This window comes from Salminus brasiliensis, chromosome 17 (assembly GCF_030463535.1).
Source record: "Salminus brasiliensis chromosome 17, fSalBra1.hap2, whole genome shotgun sequence".
NCBI lineage: Eukaryota > Metazoa > Chordata > Actinopteri > Characiformes > Bryconidae > Salminus > Salminus brasiliensis.
The window spans coordinates 12541297-12559354 of NC_132894.1; the positions used below are offsets into that span (position 1 = coordinate 12541297).

The 18058-nt window shown below is 39.5% G+C and overlaps 1 protein-coding gene across 1 annotated transcript; it reads left to right on the forward strand.

Annotated features, from left to right (window-relative positions):
* Window positions 1-250: 250 nt before the first annotated feature.
* LOC140538564 (Ig lambda-1 chain C region) lies at window positions 251-4744 on the forward strand. The gene is made up of 3 exons (XM_072661176.1): window positions 251-291; window positions 4150-4217; window positions 4309-4744. The coding sequence occupies exons 1-3, from the start codon at window positions 251-253 to the stop codon at window positions 4659-4661; spliced, it is 462 nt and encodes a 153-aa protein (XP_072517277.1). The 3' UTR covers window positions 4662-4744.
* Window positions 4745-18058: the final 13314 nt, after the last annotated feature.

An 18058-nucleotide genomic window follows, 5' to 3' on the forward strand; every position in this document is an offset into this window, starting at 1 on the left:
AAGCATTTATATAAAATATCAAGCATGCAGAAAAAAAGTTCATGTGACATTTGTAATATCCAATACAATAACTCTCTATAATAGCAGATTTACATTGTTTAGACACATTACTCCACATGGCTGAAGTTGGGGGTGGAGGTGTGGACCTGTGGAGGGGGGGTTGTGTAGCACTAGATCACCCAAAAACACTTGGGATCACGCGACCTAACGGCCCTCACACACATCTTTTTCAGTTCGTGCATGAGTGAGAATGAAAGCGCAGACACTGATCACAGCTTTACTGTTACTGAGGTAAGTAACAACTTACTGCTAATAAAACTGGACATCGTAATGTGCCACAGCTTTACTGCACTAGTAGCCTTCTCTCTTTATTTAATCCCTAATGCAGAAAGGCCAATGTGTAATGATTCAGTAATGTCTGTATAAACCGGTTGAGCTATTCTTTGATAATAACACTTTGTAAAAACACTTTAGGCTGTTTAAGAGGTCAGACACTGAGTGTAAAGTTTTTCTACTGTATTTGAACTGGAAAGTGAAATAATGTGAAATGATTTGTTGAATTCACTTGGTTCAAAAGTTCATAACAGTAACTGTTTCTATACACATGAATAAAATTCCACCATCAGAGCTCAGTCTTTACGTTTACTTACCTTTTTTAGGAATATGTTTCATTCTTATGAAAATGATGGACATGCTTGAATCAAGGACACTCAACGCCTCACTTTTCCAGTGGAGAAAAGAAGCTCAAGGTGTTCTTTAAAGTGTGCAGAGCGCTGGAGTGAATGAATTAGTCTGGAGTTGTTTTGTCAGCAGAAGGCGGCTGACGGGTCTGTGGAAGAAAAGCATTCTGAATCTCTGAAGCAGAAAAACAGAAAGCTGCTCCACTTTCCTTCCTTATGTTTTACTGGAGAAAAAGTCCAGCATTTGAAGTCCTTTAGATACCCTTTGGGACACAGCCAGTAGCCAAGTAGACATAAATATAAGGCATTGCACGTATATACAACACTGGGCTAGTAAACATAAATACAGTCAAAAGTAGCAAGAATTTCTCAGTTTGAAGAAAGTGGTGGGTAGTTTGTGAGCTAGTTTGAAGAACGTTTTAGGAAGGAAAGTTTGGGTCCAGAGTTTCTCCTGTTGGCTCTCAGTCAGTGCATGGATTTGTCCAATTCCATCAACAGCTCACCTGAGTTACCCCCGAAAAAGCCTATATAAGTGTTTACAAAAGTGTTATTACAAGCTTCTGTTACCAAAAAATAGCCCCACCAGTTTATACAGAAGTCCCTGTAGTTACTGGGTGAAATGCCTCTCTGCATTAATGGGTTAAAGAAGTATTTATCAGTCCAACAAGGTGTTGGATGATGACTACAAATAATACAAGACTCGTCCTTTCTGTTTTTGTTTGTTTGCTTTGTTTTTATGACTGAATATGGAAATCAGTCATTGGAGCACACATTGAAAATTGAATGTAAGGAGTAAGGATGACAGTAGGAGACATGTTTTATTTAACTTTGAAGTTAGAATTTATTATTATTATTAAGAATATATATTTTTTACCATGTCAATGACATCCAGCCAGAAACAGACATAGCTGCAGTGCTTTAAACATGTGGGTTTGGGGGTTTCTGAGGGTTGATGTTTTTTTTTGGAACTGTTTCTAACTTCCTGGACTTCCTCTACAGTTGCAAAGTGTAAGCCACTTTCACACCACTGTCCTAACTTAAAAAAATTGGGCTTTGGGCTTCCCCTCATTGAGAGATGTACACATGCATTTGTTGGTAAGACTTTTCAAAATGTTTTCAACTGACCTCCTGGGCCTACTGGGTTTAAATAAATATTGTGATTAAAAAGAATATCCACCTCCTGGAAAACTCTATGAATATCGCCCACATGATCCAACCAGAGTTCAACCAGTTCTAATGGCAGTGTGGGCCTTGTGTCAGCAGGAGACAGGGAAGGGTGTCAGTATTGGCTCAGCCTTACCCTCATGTCTGTCCTCCTGACTGCAGTTTTCATCTCTCTGATAACTCTCAATGTGCTCGTTCACATGTTCTGTGCTCTCTCCCCACTTTCTGCCTTTTCCCTGTTTCCCAGGTGTTATCAGTATCTAGCCCCGCCCCTCTTGTCACTGTTGCCAGGTGTTCATTGTTCTGTTTCTGACTCTGTAGCTCTTTGTTTCGGCCTACGTAAAGGTCTGTCTGATATCTGTCTAAAGGTGGTGTATCTATAGGGCTTCAAATGCCAGCTACAGTATAATATAAGGAAAAGTTTCTGTTTTTCTGCTTCAGAGGTTTGGAATTTGTTTCTCGCTCAGACTCGTCAACCACCATCTGCTGCCAAAACAACTCAAAACTCATTCATTCACTCCAGCTCTAAATAGTTTTTCTGTGCTTGTTCTGCACACTTTAAAGAACACCTGGAGCGTCTCTGAAAAATACATTGACTGTCCATCATTTTCATATGAATGGAATATATTACGTAAGCGCAATGAAAGTAAGAGAGCGTTGATGCAATATATAACCACACTTTCACATTTTATACTATAAATAAATGTCTATAACAGTAAGAAATTGTTCTACAGCATTCATAAGGCACTATAAACACACACAAACAAATTAAAGCAAAAGAACACGACAGATAGTGTTAACGTAAAAATAACAGCGCGGCTGTGAAAAAGTAGGACCTTAAATGTTTTATTGCTGTTGTTTTATATTTAAGTTTGGAAAATAAATAAAGTAATAAATAGTCAAAGTAAAAAATGAGCCGTGAACTTAGCATTTAATATTGAATTTAATATGTTGTAATGTTAGCATTTCCTTCCGCCAAGTTACAGTTCCTTAACATCAGCTTCTTCACAGCACCGAACTTCCCTCACTGCTCAGCCTGCGGCTCCTTCGCCAGCTCCTCACACAGGCCAAGATATTAAACTCTGTTTCCCACTCGTTTGTTTGTTGTTATTGTGTTTTCTTGTTTAATCCTTTTAATTAAACATCGTTTTAGGTCAGTCTTGCTTTTTTGATTTATCTTACTTATTGGACGGAGTTATACAGCGGAGTGATACAGTGTTTGTGAAAAAAACGCTTCTTAACTAATAGGCCGGAACTAACTGTTATATACTGTATATATACGGAACTAACACACACACACACACACACACACACACACACACACACACATATATATATATATATATATATATATATATATACACACACACACACACACACACAAAACAGTTCGTTCATGCGCGTTACACCGAAATTAATTCCACCACTTTACAGACGAGCGTTTAATTCGCAGTATTAGTGTACACATTGTTTGTCTGTCTGTGTTATTTCTGTGGTTTCCTGAAGCTTTCATAAACTCTTAAAGACTCCATAATGTGTACACGTTTGTCGTCGCTTACGCACTCTGCGTAACGCGCTCGTGCAGGTGGACGGATATCGCGGAACAGCGCCCTCTACGGTCTCAGAATTCGGCGCTCACAGATTTTGGTGTAACACCGGCCTCGCGCGCTGATTGGTTGAAATGCGTTCTAATATCAGTTGAAAAAAAAAAAAACTAACATGAAAACTTCAGGATTTCTACGTTCACAGCTCAGTTTACTTATTTCGCACTTTAGTTATTTCTTGAGCTGTTGTATTAAAGCAATAGAGCACTTAATAACTTCTATTTTATATTTAACATTTATGTACATAAAGATATACACATTTTTATTAAGTCATAAACAATTGTCTTACAGCTACAAACACCTCGTAGCTACAAATACGTCTAAGGTCTTAGAATGAGAATGACTAAATAATAATAATAATCATAATAATAATAATAATACCGGTAATGACAATGACAAACATCTTGGTAACTGCTTGCAAAGATATAAGTTATAAAAGGCAACATTAAAATGACAATATATCATTATTGCACTAGATAGGTCAACTTATAGCCCAGACTAAGTTTCTTTGATCCTGGCAAAATGATGTTACAAATGTGTTACGAACACTTAATAATGCATATGTTTACAATGAATAATGTCTAATAAACATGGGTAAACATGCATTGTTATACAAGTGTATAGCTATGCTTAGAACATCCCACAACCCTATTATTTTAACATGTTATAAAGGTTAAGCATAAAGGTCTGTGTTTTAACAGCTTAAGCCACGCAGAGCTGGAGCAGAAGATGATTTCCTTTAGTCGAGGTGTTAATCTGGTAGTTAAAGGTAAGCAAAGTGCCCTTTCTCTTCACTTTACTCTAAAGTGACACCAGTTGAAGAATAACTATCCATATAATCAGTGATTTGTGCCCCACAGCCATTAAAATCAGGACTCCTGAAGTGCAGGCTCCTGAAGTGCAGATTTTGGTTCCTACTGGACCACAGATGGAAACTTCCAACACAGCTGTGCTTACCTGTATCATCAGAGGACTACACACCAATCTGATGAGCATCACTTGGAAGATTAATGACACCGCTGTGGCGCAGAAGCACACCAGCAGCGATGTGTTTAAACAGCCTGACGGCACGTTCACTGCTTTAGGATTCTACTCGGCTCCCCTGCAGGACTGGAAGAGGGATGATGTGTACAGGTGTGAGGTGAAGCAAGGAGGGTTCACTTACTTCAAAGAAGTCTGGCACTCTCTCTGCGGCCAGTTTTTCAGTTTGTGATTCTTATGCGATTAAGGCTGAACTTTGGCCTAAGTATTAGAATTGTAAATTTCCATTGTTAAAATGTTCATGTCAACTGTTTATGTCCACCGTATGTTTATATTTACTGTATAGGCCTTGATCAAATGTCTTAGACACCTTTCTGATGTTAAGTGATTGTTAGTTTTATTCATCTTATTTTTTCTGTTAACATTAATTTTGTTCATTTCCCACAACACTCAAAAACCCAAATAATGACCTTACCAAAGTAGTCCCAGGGACCACAGTAATATACATAGTAAACATATCAATGTTTGAAAGCTACAAGAACTTAAAGTCTGACTGATGTGAAGCACCAAAAGCTACTTCAGCTACTCCTTTTGGCAATATGTCTTCTCTACAGGGACTAGACAAGCAAGAAAGGGTGTCCAAAAACATTTGAACATATGTTGAATCACATACCTTGTGATTGTAAGCACTTCCTTCCAAAATGCCTTTTGCTTATCATATGTTTTGCACACTAAAGACATTGGGCCTTATTGACCAGTATCATCTTTTCTTAAGACTTTTATTAAATGTCTTATGAAAAGTGTTCTTGAGAAACATCCTAACAAGAGGTCAACCACAGATTCCGGATGTATTTTAAACCTGGTTCACAGCTCTGCTGTTAGAACTGAGGTAACTTCATCACATATGCTGTTCATAGACCTGAAATTGGGGTATAGTATGGTGGGGGTCCCATGGACTTTGCCATGTTCCATTACCAGGTCTATCTCTGTAAGATTGTGTATCCAACATGCTTTGCCCATGAAACTCTAGGAGACTGGTCATGCTTCCCATACGTTCCAATATACCTTACAGAGATGTTGAGTTTATCCAGATGTGTCTTCATGTGTACCATGTATGTTTAAGCAAAGGCGGGGGCTGATTTTCACCCCTTATTAATGACACCTGGGCCAGGTGATCAATGTCCCACATATGGGAACTGTTACAACAGGTGACATGTCTCCACCAGCGTCAATAACAAATCTACCTTGTGCTGGGTTTAAAACATAAGGCTTTTCTTTGTCTAGGGAGAAAGAGCAGAGGGGCACCGAGAATCTGCAGACTCTCTCTCCACTGCATCTGAAAGACAGTGGTTACGAGTCTCCTTTGAAGAGAAGTCCTTCCAAGAACCCCTCAGAATGATGAAGGTGTCCTCATAAATTGGACACCTTCCCAAATGAGAGCACAAATTGATGATTGTCAGAATCTTAAATATTAATATAACTCTATTTTGAGGTGACATTGCTCATGAGCATCCCCAACCATTCATTGTTAGTTTACATTTTAAGCCAAAACAGCAGGGGGCGATCTGACCACTTTTCTTTCATATATGCATCAAAAGAGAAATTCAGGGAAATTCAGGGAAATCCTGTTGGAGTAATAACTGGGGAAACACTAAGGACATACATAAAACCTTAGTGAATATATTTTCCACCAACAGGACCAACATTAAGGTATTTAGAACAAAATCACAAATTAAGGTTCCACGTACTGGATTTTCTTTTTCCATGATTTAAAGGTGATTTTAACACGTGGCAAGTTTGAGTGCTGACGTCACAATGAGGAATGAGATGAAGGGGAGGTTTGCTTTATTCCCAAAGTAATACTGTCACAATCCATTGTCCCAAAGTTGTAATATTGTGAAACTGAAAGAAACTGCAGGCAAATATGAACCACAACTAGTATGTTTAACACACTACACCAGACTAAATCTATCTATGTGGTTGTCAGTCTTTTTCAAATGGTTATGATATCCACAATATGACTGTCCTGATAGCCCTAGTAAAACCTAAGATGCTTGTGGTGGTCTAAGATATAACTAATCACTGCATGTACTGCACTTTTGCATGCACTGCAAAATTTTATTTACATATTTGTATTATAATTTTCATTTTTTATTTTTATCTGCTTTATCTTATATCTTACTTTGGTGCTGCTTTATTATGTACCTTTGCCTCTAAGATTAATAAAGTCATTGACAGATCCACCCACCCATTCATCCTTCTATCCATCCATCCATCCATCCATCCATATATCATTATACTGGGTGCATATAACTTCTGTTAGAACTATTCATGCTCTTTAAGACCACTTATAGCTCACTATAGCTCTCACAAATCTTAAGTTGGCTTGTTGGCTTTTTGAATTCTTCAATTCCACCTTAAGTGGTACATGAGTTGCATTTAGACGCATTTTGGCATTTAAGGTGGAACGGAGAAATTTGAATAAGTTCCCAACCCCAATTAGCACCACAGGTCGTACTAAACGTACTAAATTCCCAACAAAATGCACATTTTCTTCAGACACCAAACAAGTTCCCAACCTTTCAGACATGGTGGTTAGACTTTGAACCAGTATGCAAACATCTTCTGATGCTGATCTAAGGCACCTCATCAATGGTGTAACCTGGGATCCTCGGGTGTTTCGAGTCTTTCATCGTCAGACACCCTCACCCAGGCGACCCAGCTGAGGATTACCAGATCACTATGTCCTAGCCGTGCCTCTGCCTGCATCACTGCCATCATCTATCATTTGTCTCTGCCACCCCTGCCTCTGTAACATCTGGATACTAAATCATTATGTAAGATTGACCAGAAATTCAGTACTCACTAGTTACAATGTAAGGCTATTGATATGTTGGCTAGAAGAACACAGTTGGAAGTTGCTGACTTCTTTGTGAACTCCAGTCACTGTATAGATTCATTCAGTTCCACCAGCAGCTCACCTAAACTATTAGTATAACTGTAACTATAATAACTATTAGTATATGTAGTTCATTCATGCATTTAATAACATATATTCAACTATGTTATAATATTTAAATGTATAATGTAATATTTAACAGTATAAATATATCAAATATACAAACATATACAGTTTGTTGAAGTTGTTGTTGTTGTTTATGATCTGAAAAATTGCTAATAATAATACTGTAAACAAGCTGCCGTGCCTATAAGCCACTAATCGTCTCTGCTGAACTCATGTGCCAAATGAGATGTTATGAAATTAGAAATATGCTACCCTTTATTTTTGGTGTATATTTACAATGTGTGCTGCATTCTGGGCCACAGTTTAGGTTGTCTTTACTGGTGTGCCGTTACATCACCGTTGGATTCTGTGTCAGAGTTTTGGCTTTCGGTCCTGGCACAGAACTGGAAGGGTGACAGGGAGGAAGGGGGTGTTTGAACTGATGCAAATGTGTCATTGTGTTCAACCAATCATACTTGAAAAAGAGAGGTAATAAATAACACAACAATGAGACAGACAGTTTATATATAAATACATTTCATTTTCCTCTATTTCAATATGTCACACCTGCCCTTTTGTTTCATTTCGCCATGTGCTCTCAAGCACATGACTCTGTTTGTTTGTCAGTTCTAGTCCCAACTGTTCGTCAGTGTTCCGACCTGTGCCTCCTCACTAGCCACGCCCCCTTGTTAGTCCCAAGTTCCACATGTGTCCCTGTGTATAAGTACCCCTTTGTTTCAACCTTCCCTTGTCTGGCCTTATGCATGTTCATGTGTTTACTTGGTCATGCCAGTTTATGGTATGTTAGCTCGGTCTGTTTGGTTGTGTCTCAGTTTCAGTGTTTGTTTTCTTTGTTAGTTTTAGTACTCTGTGTGTTCATATGGACTGTTTGTTCTGTTTGTTTAGTTTGTTAGTTTTAATATTTCATTATTTTCCCAGCCTGTGTTCATTTTGTAGTCTGTTTAGCTTTGTTTTGTTTTTCTTATAATAAAACTCCTGTGAGTACATCTGCCTCCAAGCTCCACTATCATGACACAATAGCTGGCTATATCTGCAACTGAATGCTTTATAAAGTAATTAGCTTCTTCAGCTCAATGATATTAATAGGTCAAGCATAAACTGCTTAAAATTTTAACCAGGTAGGTTTAGACTTGCTTGTGTACTTAGGCTCATTGTCTTGTTGCATAACCCAACAGCTCTTGAGCCTTATAAACGGCTTCTTTCCGAGATCTTCAGAATCCTGTCTTCACTAAGTTATGATCGGCCAAACTGAGCAATACTGGCAAGTTCACTTTAAATTAATTTAAGAAATTAAAGAAATTTTGGCTGGCCCAAATCAAGACCGAATATACTCACATTCACTAACTGAATCACTCTAGACACTGGTCACTGCTCCAGATCAGCTCTTCAATGTGCATTTTCTGTGGGCCTACCTAAATACTGCATAACTGATGCCATGGTTTTGTGTTTTGTGCAACCTATCAGCTAATGGTAGATTATGGTAGAACACATTTTCATTTCATGGCCACATGGGGGCACAATGCAGCTATAAAGCAGTACCTAAAGTTGGGACTTAAGTTCATGCGGAGGTCAGATGTGATCCAGACCAAAAACACAAAGCCTGTTTACATCTTGCTGAAAAATGTGCACCATTTGATTTCACGTCACAAGAACACTTAGCAGCCTCGTTGCAGGTGGTGTACCAATCACAGACATGATCATTTACATGTTTATTCAATCAGTAATTCAGCCACAAATGTCTCATTAAAATGAAGACATGTTGCATCTTAATCAGATCAAAGACTAGAGGTTGATTTGAAGTGTTTGCCAGACCTGGCCTGATAAAAAAAAAGCATTGCTTTAATGCATCTAAACTTGCTGTGTTTCATTCGAAATAAATAAGTGAGTTGATGTGAATGAAATGAATGAAACCAGTTCAACTGCATCTTTCCACATGGCGTGATCGACAAAAACAGTCATGGAAAAAAAGGAAAGCAGTCAATACAAAACAGTCTGCTGTGTTTTTCAAACTTTTTCTAAGAAGGGCATTCACTTAGCCTACTTAGGCTCTCTCCCTTTCATTCTGCACACGCAAAGCAGAATGAAGGAGGACGGGCACTGCCTGCACTGCTGGGACACTTACACAAACACATGCACACATACAGGCACACACACATAGGTCAGAGAACTGTCAGAGTATAATAACACTTTGGGCAAGCCTGTGCCAGCATCAGTGTAAAATGCTGATGCACTGGCAAATTCAGCAGGTGGAGATGATAAAATGCTTACACAGCATTTGTTTAGCTACATATTTTTACATATTCAGCTAAATGCCAGGCATTGTGACCTAAAACTAGAGCTTAATATGTTAGTCACATGGTTGCAGGTTTATATCATTTTCATATTCTTTCCCTACATCATCCAGAAAGCTTGCACAAGTACAGCACACAAGTATTGGTAAACACCTGTGGCATCATACAATCCTGACTGCTAGCCTAGCCACTCATATATGGGCTAGTAAGTACAACCAAGCTAGCATTAACGTAAAATTTGAACTTTATCGTTGTATCAAACTGTAAAGAAATTATTCTGTCTTTATTCAGCACGAAATAGAAGCCAAATACAACTTTTTTTTAACCCTTTCAACCAGAAAAGAGACGCCCAACTGAGCTCGTTTCCCTATAGCTGGTTTTCCTTAAGCTAGTTTCTTTTTCATTGTGACAGCTAAAAATGAAATAAACAGTCCACCCTCAAAAATCAACCCCTAAGAAGTTGCCATTTTTCAGATGTTCCTCCTATCTTGAAAAAACATCATCAGATGTTTGCTTTTAAAGTCTTTAAACCAGAAGACCTGGTTCTAGATACTACTGCAGAACCACTGTATCATGCAAGTAATCATGTTTACAAAAGATGTAGTGATGGTTATAGTTTTCACATTGGCTACCATGTCTCTTTACACAGTGTGTTTACTGACACGGAGCACACAGACAAACGTAAGTGCACTGAAGTCAGATGTGAAATATGTTGATCATTAAAATGAAAGACAAAAACATAATTAATGTAACATGCTTTCTTTATGCAGGCCGAAGAAAAAAAGATCATATTCACTTTGTGGATCAAAACACTGCTTAAGATTGCATGTCACAAAACTTTTTGAATGTAGTTTGAACAGCACTGTTCCCTTTGGAACTAGGAAAACAGAAATTCCATGCATTTGGCCCATCCCTGTTACTTTGGATATATTTTTATCAGCGTAGACAGCAAACAGCCTGCTCAGACAACTGAGCCTGGCCTAAGTATGCAGCTGCGCAGAGCACAATGTACTTAATGCAGTAAACAGATACCAGTGATATCTGTGCATTTCCCGCAGCAGGGGCAGAACAAACAAGAGCGAAACTGGGCCAGGGTCTGTTTTGAAATCGCAGTGATGACATAACCTGTCTTAAATTAGTGAACCCCTTAGCCACATAATGACTAAAACAGTGGACTGTATGATCAAAACTCATGCTTTAATGGGTCCATAACATGATAAAACACTAAATAACAGTTTGATATAGTTGGCAAACATTTTCCATACAAGTTCACATACTCACCTTCCATACAGTCCAATTCATTGTTTTTGTGATGTCACGAAAACCAGGATATTTACTATATTTATCTCCTTAAACAATGTAGCCCTGCCCAGTCTCTCTGAATGAGTGTTTTAGCCCAATACTGAAAAATAGCCTATCAGAACAGAAGTCGCTTACACAGTCTGATCAGCCCCAACATTAAAACCAGTGTCCGGTAAAGTGATCAACATTGATCTGGTGAAAATGGCACCAGTCAAAGGGTGGGATATACATGTTAGGCAGCAAGTGAGCAGTTAGTTCTTGAAGTTCATGTGATGGAATGGTGTAAGGCTCAAAGGAAGAGTCAAAGGAATGACTGGGTCAGAACATCTCCAAAACAGCAGGCAGATCTTGTGGGGTGTTTCCAGTATGCAGTGGTTAGTACCTATGAAAAGTGATCCATGAAATGACAACCGGTGAACCGGCGACAGGGTCATGGATGCCCAAAGCTCACTGACGTGATTTATGAAGGTCCCACCTCAAAACCTACAGGACTCCTACCTAAAGGATCTCCTGCTAAAGTCTTGGTGCCAGATGCCACAGGACACCTTAAAAGATATGATGAAGTCCATGCCTTAATGGATTAGGGTTTTTTGGTGGTACTAGACAGACCTTAACAAATATTAGACAGGTTGGTTTAATGTTTTGGCTGATTGGTGTATCAGAGACAAGCACAAGCCTTAATTCTAAGTGATCAAAAATGATGGTGTAAAAAATTCTGGCTGTATTAACAGTGCAATAAGTGAATCACAGAGGACTTCGGACACTAAACATGTCTTGGCCGATCAACTACATTTGAGTTGAAATGAAAATGGTGTACATTTGATTTTCCAACAAGCTATCACTTCAAAAAGTAAACACACTAAGAGCATTTATGACCGTGTTCCTGAACAAACTGGGACATGGGTTAATGCATTGTACAGGACAAGGCGTAACAGCTTCTCCTTCTTGTTTACAGCGAAAAATAAACAGTGCCAGGTTCATGACACTATCAGCCAGCCTGCTAATTGCTCCAAAGCATAAGTGGACTGGGAGAGGATGAAGGGCTCTGAGGTGTCTGACGCGAAACAACTTACCATGAAGTGACAGCACGCTAGCAGAACTGGCTTGGGCACCTCGGCCTTGTTGCCCTTTTGTGCTAAAGTGACAAGCCTTGACATGCCCTGCAGTGAAAAAGGAATAGGCTTGTTTTGGAAGACATTCGACTTGTTTTGAAGGCAGTCGGATTCTAATAATGCTCGTCATCACAGAGAAATCTTTCCTAATTCATGCACAAGGGGGTTCCCATATCAGGGCAGCTAAGGATCTAGGGGGTTCCCATATGACACTGCCTTTGTGGATTTTGACCTGGTCTCATGGGATGGGATCTTCTGAAACCCATTATGCTTCATGGTCCCAACCTGAGAACCAAAAAAGGCCCCTAACCCCACATTATGTGCATGTAACCCACAGGAAAGTAGGGCAATGTGTTTATTTGATAGTGGAAAATATGGTGGAAAATAGCTATCAGGAATCTGATTCCAGGCACCGATTCAACATCATCAAAATGTCAGCCAACCTCTGATGGAGGGGCACATGTGAAACCAGTGCCAAGAGATCAGACTATAAAACGCGTGCAACTTCATTTGGAAGCCACCTAATTAGGTCGATGTTTACATCTCACTGTGCCGTATGGGTTATATTAAGATCCACTGAATTTAAAAGAGGGGGGAGGGCTTTCCCTGCAGAGCTGAGAAATGAAGTGCAAACCATATCTGGAGCAAAGGTGTTTAAACTAAGAGTAGATATTCTAATGGTAGCTATTCTTGTTCAGGCATTTTTTAGTTTATTTACAATTAGAATCTGCCTGTTTCAAAGAAGTTAATGGATTATTTAATTTCTTTACACTGGTGGTGATATGAACTAGAGGTCACAATGAGAATCTAATCATTTTATCTGCTATCCAACCATACCTTTACATGCCTTTTATGGTATGGTATGGTATAATAAATGTCTGATATAATATGGAATAATAATATTAAATATTAAAAATGGGGTTTTCTTTGGATTCTGTTTTTTCCTTTATAACACCCTGCATGTACCCCTCTGCCACAAATAAATATAAAAAAACACACATTTTAGCATTTTAGGCCAAAATCGTATCTCAGTCTCATCTCAAACCAATGTCTGAGGCATCTAGCAGAGTATTTTAGAGGCGTCCATGGATGCCCAGTGTTGGGCCAGTCTGTGTCTGATTTTCACTGCCCCACAACAATGGCACTGTTATGTAGGCTTTTTTTACATGTCTGACCAAAATATGGATACCAATTAAAGAGTATATCCAGCCTCTATATGCTGGTGTCCTGGAGTTACAGACACAGCAGAACTGAATTTTTAACCTCTTAGGGACACACTTGCCAGAGCTGGAACAGCAGCAGTGTAATTTGCTATATTTTATAATCTATTATATATAATATATATTATATTATATCATGATATATGAAATATGTATTTAATTGGGTAAAGTAGATTAACATTATACATTTATGGCTTTATATTTAATTAAACATCTCTTTTTCTTCCATCTTTTCTGCGTCCTCAAATAACATTTTATTATTAGTTCAACTGTGGCTGAAATTTAGTGGCCTGTTTACACCTGGCATTAACATCCATTTTTGATGATCAGACCACGCTTGGATTTCACTTGTCTGAAGTGAAAAGCCAGGTGTAATAAAGACGCATTGTGATTGGATTACAATTGGATTACTCAAACCACATGTACACGGAATATATTTTCTGTGATGGGATTCTGTCAGGCAAGCCGTCAGTTAAAAAAAAAAAAAACGTTAATACGAATCCGCACCTTTGCTCTAAATTGTTCATGGCCTCCCCGAGCAGGACAATGATGAGAACCTGCTGTTTACAGGAAGTTAAACATAAATGCTGTACGCGTTGGTGTGATTTTTACGTGGGAATCTGATTCAGGATTTCCCTTGTCCAATGTAGGTCAGTGAAAGCAGAATCAGATCTGATCTGGTCATATTGGGGACGCATTTTAATGACAAGTGTAAACAGAATCTGGTCAAAGAATGATCCAGATACCATCCGGAAACAGGCCCTAGAAGCCTAGATGACGTTGTTTAGATTAGATTAGTTGCTTTAGTCAGTGTTGATTGGATTAACTAGGATGTCTGGTGCCTATCCTACCACCACTGTTAACAGTTCTATTGAAGATCCTCTGGAACCGAACACTTCACATCAAACCACTCTGAATCTACTGTTTCCATCTGAGCCATCATTTCACTTTGCAACTCCAAGCATATGTCAGTCACATCAAAACAGCGTAAAACCAAAGAACATGTTACCAGTTCACAAGTTGTTGTTACGACAGCGGCGTGGTTATCAACCCCTCCAACTACGTGATATTAGCGTGCCACTGCAAACAGAAACTATCTGTACTCATCACACTCAACAAACATGGCAGCCCTCGCTAAACAGCATGCCTTCACTGTTCTGTTCTTTCCCGCTCGGGAGAGAGCGAGACTAATGATGTGAGAGACTCTGAGAAGCTGTTTATCTGTGTGAGCAAAGCTTTGGCTGCCTCTCCCTCCCTCTCGTTCTCTCTCTCTCTCTTTCACTCTAGCACTTCCAACCTCTCTCTCTCGCTCTCTCTCCCTGAAGACAGAATGGTGACTAATGCTGGCGAGGTTCCAGACCGCTATTTACATGTCTGCACTAGGGGGAAGAGAAACCGGTCTGAACCAGCGCATACCGACTCGCAGGGCTATTCCAGACACACACACACATTCTCTCTCTCTCTCTCAAACCCCCTTATGCTCCCTATCTCTCTCTCTCTTTCCCTGTACCCTGACTCAGACCTGGGGGCTACATGAACTTTCCTCAAGAACCTTGACACATTCTGTCTCCTGGAAGGGTCTCTGGGTACGCGTTCTGGGGAAGTGAAAGAGGACACCCTGCCTGATCCCACACTAGCATCCCAGGGGCTTCACAACAGGGAGTCACAGGTGCCCTTACAAGTTGCATAAGAAATCACAGGCTATCATGAGGATTGGCAGAGATATCAATTGGCTTGTGTACTACTAGCGAACGTACACGTCTTGTGGAAATTCGTATCCTGCTCTTTCGTGCCAAGTGTAGCGAAGGTGGGGCTCCAAGAGGCTTCTCAGATGTTTCACTGTTACGGAGACATCCATGTTCGGATGCAGACGTCTAGTCATGGCCTATGAGTATTTTTAGCTACAATGAGATAAGTATCAGTCTCATCATCTAGTAGGGTTGCACTTTTCATAAACAGACCCACGCCCAGGGATATGATTTCTGTGGAAAACATGTTTGGATAACCTAATCTACTTAACCTTTAATGTTAAACTTTTGCAATTAAGGGCTCCTTAATCGCTCTTGGCTTGAAAAAGTGGCCTTTATTTTGTTTAGATTCTTTAAATTTATGCAAAGGAACTTATTACATGACTTGGTTCTGCAGGCTAAGTAGGTTAAAGCAGCAATATGGAAAATTGCCATTTCTTGCTCTGGGCTCCCACTATGGTCGGGAAGTACAATACGTGCTTTAAGACACCACTAAAAGATGTGCATTATTGAACCATCAGAACCAGCAGAACCATCAATGAAAGTGAAAGAAGCATCAGGACTGACGTGGTATGGTTACACTACCGAATTTTACACAAATATTAGTCGGATTACGCAGTGTTATGCAGTTCCTGGGAGCAATATTCTGCCCACTTCTTTAAAGTTACATAGTGCAGCCCAGAGTAGTAGCATGGGGAACCAACCCTATTAAAGTCAGTGGAGCATCACAATAATTTCAAGATAAAAAAAAAAGCTACATAGTGTTACTTTAATTTTATTGTTCTGCAGTATTTAATATAAACAACTCAGTAAGTACTGCACCCCAAAAAATGGAAAGTGAAATCTTCTTAAATGTAGTCTCTAATAATAATAATAATAATAATAATAATAATATTACTAATATGTTTCATTTTCAGATGACAAAAATTTATATATATATTTTAGATATTTTGTCTACTAAACGCATATTTTTCTACTGGCAGATCATACCTCTTTTAAGCAGCATTTCTTGAATGAAGCAAATTTAGGCAATTGGGAACACTTAATAAAATTAAATAAGATAAAATTAATAACACAAGTCTAGAAATGAATTCAATCAATATTTTTCTGCAGTGTATGAAACTAATAAATGTAGGTTATCTAATTGTGAATGTGTACCAGAAGTGTGAGCCCTTACACAGCTAATTACAGGTATGACTTGGGGAAAATCACGAGGAAAGGGTAACATAATGCAATAGATCCAAGGTCCTGGGAAAGGCATGCTGGTTTGTATTTGAATCCCTTTTCCCAGTCAGTAGTTCTCCAGGATGATTCGCCACAATCTATTTCAGCCCAGCAGAGAAATGCTGACGGGATGTGTGTGTCAGTATGCCGAGTCAGGAGGAGCTTGTAAGAGAAGCACAAATAACTGAAGGGTGGGATGTTCAAGGCGGTTGACCCTGTAAACCTGTTGCCTCTGGGAATGGAAAATGATCTATCAGTATGTTCTCTAGTCCGCCCTTGCCTGTTGTCTATTGTACCCGCATAGCTGCACAGTCACAGATGCCCCTGTTTTCCCGTTGTGGCTATCATTTCAATGTGTGCCATTACAAGAAAGAAGGACAAAGAACTGGACAAAGAACCTCTTCTTTGGTGTAATGGCACAGGATTACCCTCTTTGTTCTGGATTTCCACAATTTACTTTTATTGTGACTATTCATACATTGACCTTCTTATATTGCTTGTTCCTTGTCAAAGTTGTGGTGAGTGCAAAGGCAGGAATATCAACTGGACAGGGTACCAGTCCACTGCAGGGTACCGCACTTACACACTCATCCCTTAGGGACCATTTAGCATGGCCATTTCACCTGTCATGTGTTTTGGGAGGTGGGAGAGAAGTGCAGAACTCACAAAACCCACGTAAGGACACAGGGAGAACACAGCACACTCTTCACCTACAGTGAGTGAGGCAAAGTTTGAACCCACAACCCCTGACCCCTGGAGACATTATATTACTGAATATTACAGTTATTAATAAACAATAAAAAAACATTGGAGAAGTCCATGATTTAACCTAGTTAAGCGATTGGCCCTCATCATCCATCCATCCATCCAGTTATTTGGTGGGCTTGAAGCCTACCCAGAATTGTTGGCTACAAGGCAGGAAATTAACAGGGCACCAGTCCACCACAGGGTACCACACACACACCGATACACTCGCAGCTAGGGGCAATTTAACATGGTCATCTACCATGTGCTTTTGGGAGGTGGGAGAAAACAGGTGTACCCAGAACAAACCTATAAGGACATGGGGAGAACTGGCCAAACAGAGCGAGGATTGAACCCCTCAGGCCCCAAAAGCTGTGTGATACACACACTACCTGCTGCGCCACCATACACAAGCTCTTAAATGTTTGACCCAATGACCCAAAATATGAAAACAGAGCTTGGATTGGTCAGTCTGGTTATAAACACATCAATGCAATGCAGAAAGTCTAAAGGCTCTGTTTAAGAAAAGAGCACAGTGTCCTTCAGTTTCAGATATTAAAATTGGTGTGAAAAAGGTGAAACTTATCACACAGTTTGGGGCAAACATACTGATGCACCTTGCCCATCATGTAGGAATGAATCACATGCACAATCACAATCAAATTTAACCAACACTGCTTTAGAGGGCTGATTTTCAGATTTCAGCTTTTTGCTACGGCCCTACTGTTTACTATAAATGCTCTTTATAAGAAGAGCCTATTCAGCCTAAAGGGGCCTGGGCCGGTATATCATCACATTTTTTACCATAACAAACAAACTCAAACTCAGATACAGGGGTGAAACTCTGAAACTCTGAAAAAGCATTTTAACCTGCTAGCACCTGCAGTCTGCAGTCACATTTTTAAAATTAGACCAGTCCAAATGGTCTCCAAAGCTAAGCCCTGCTCTGACTGGATCTGCTGA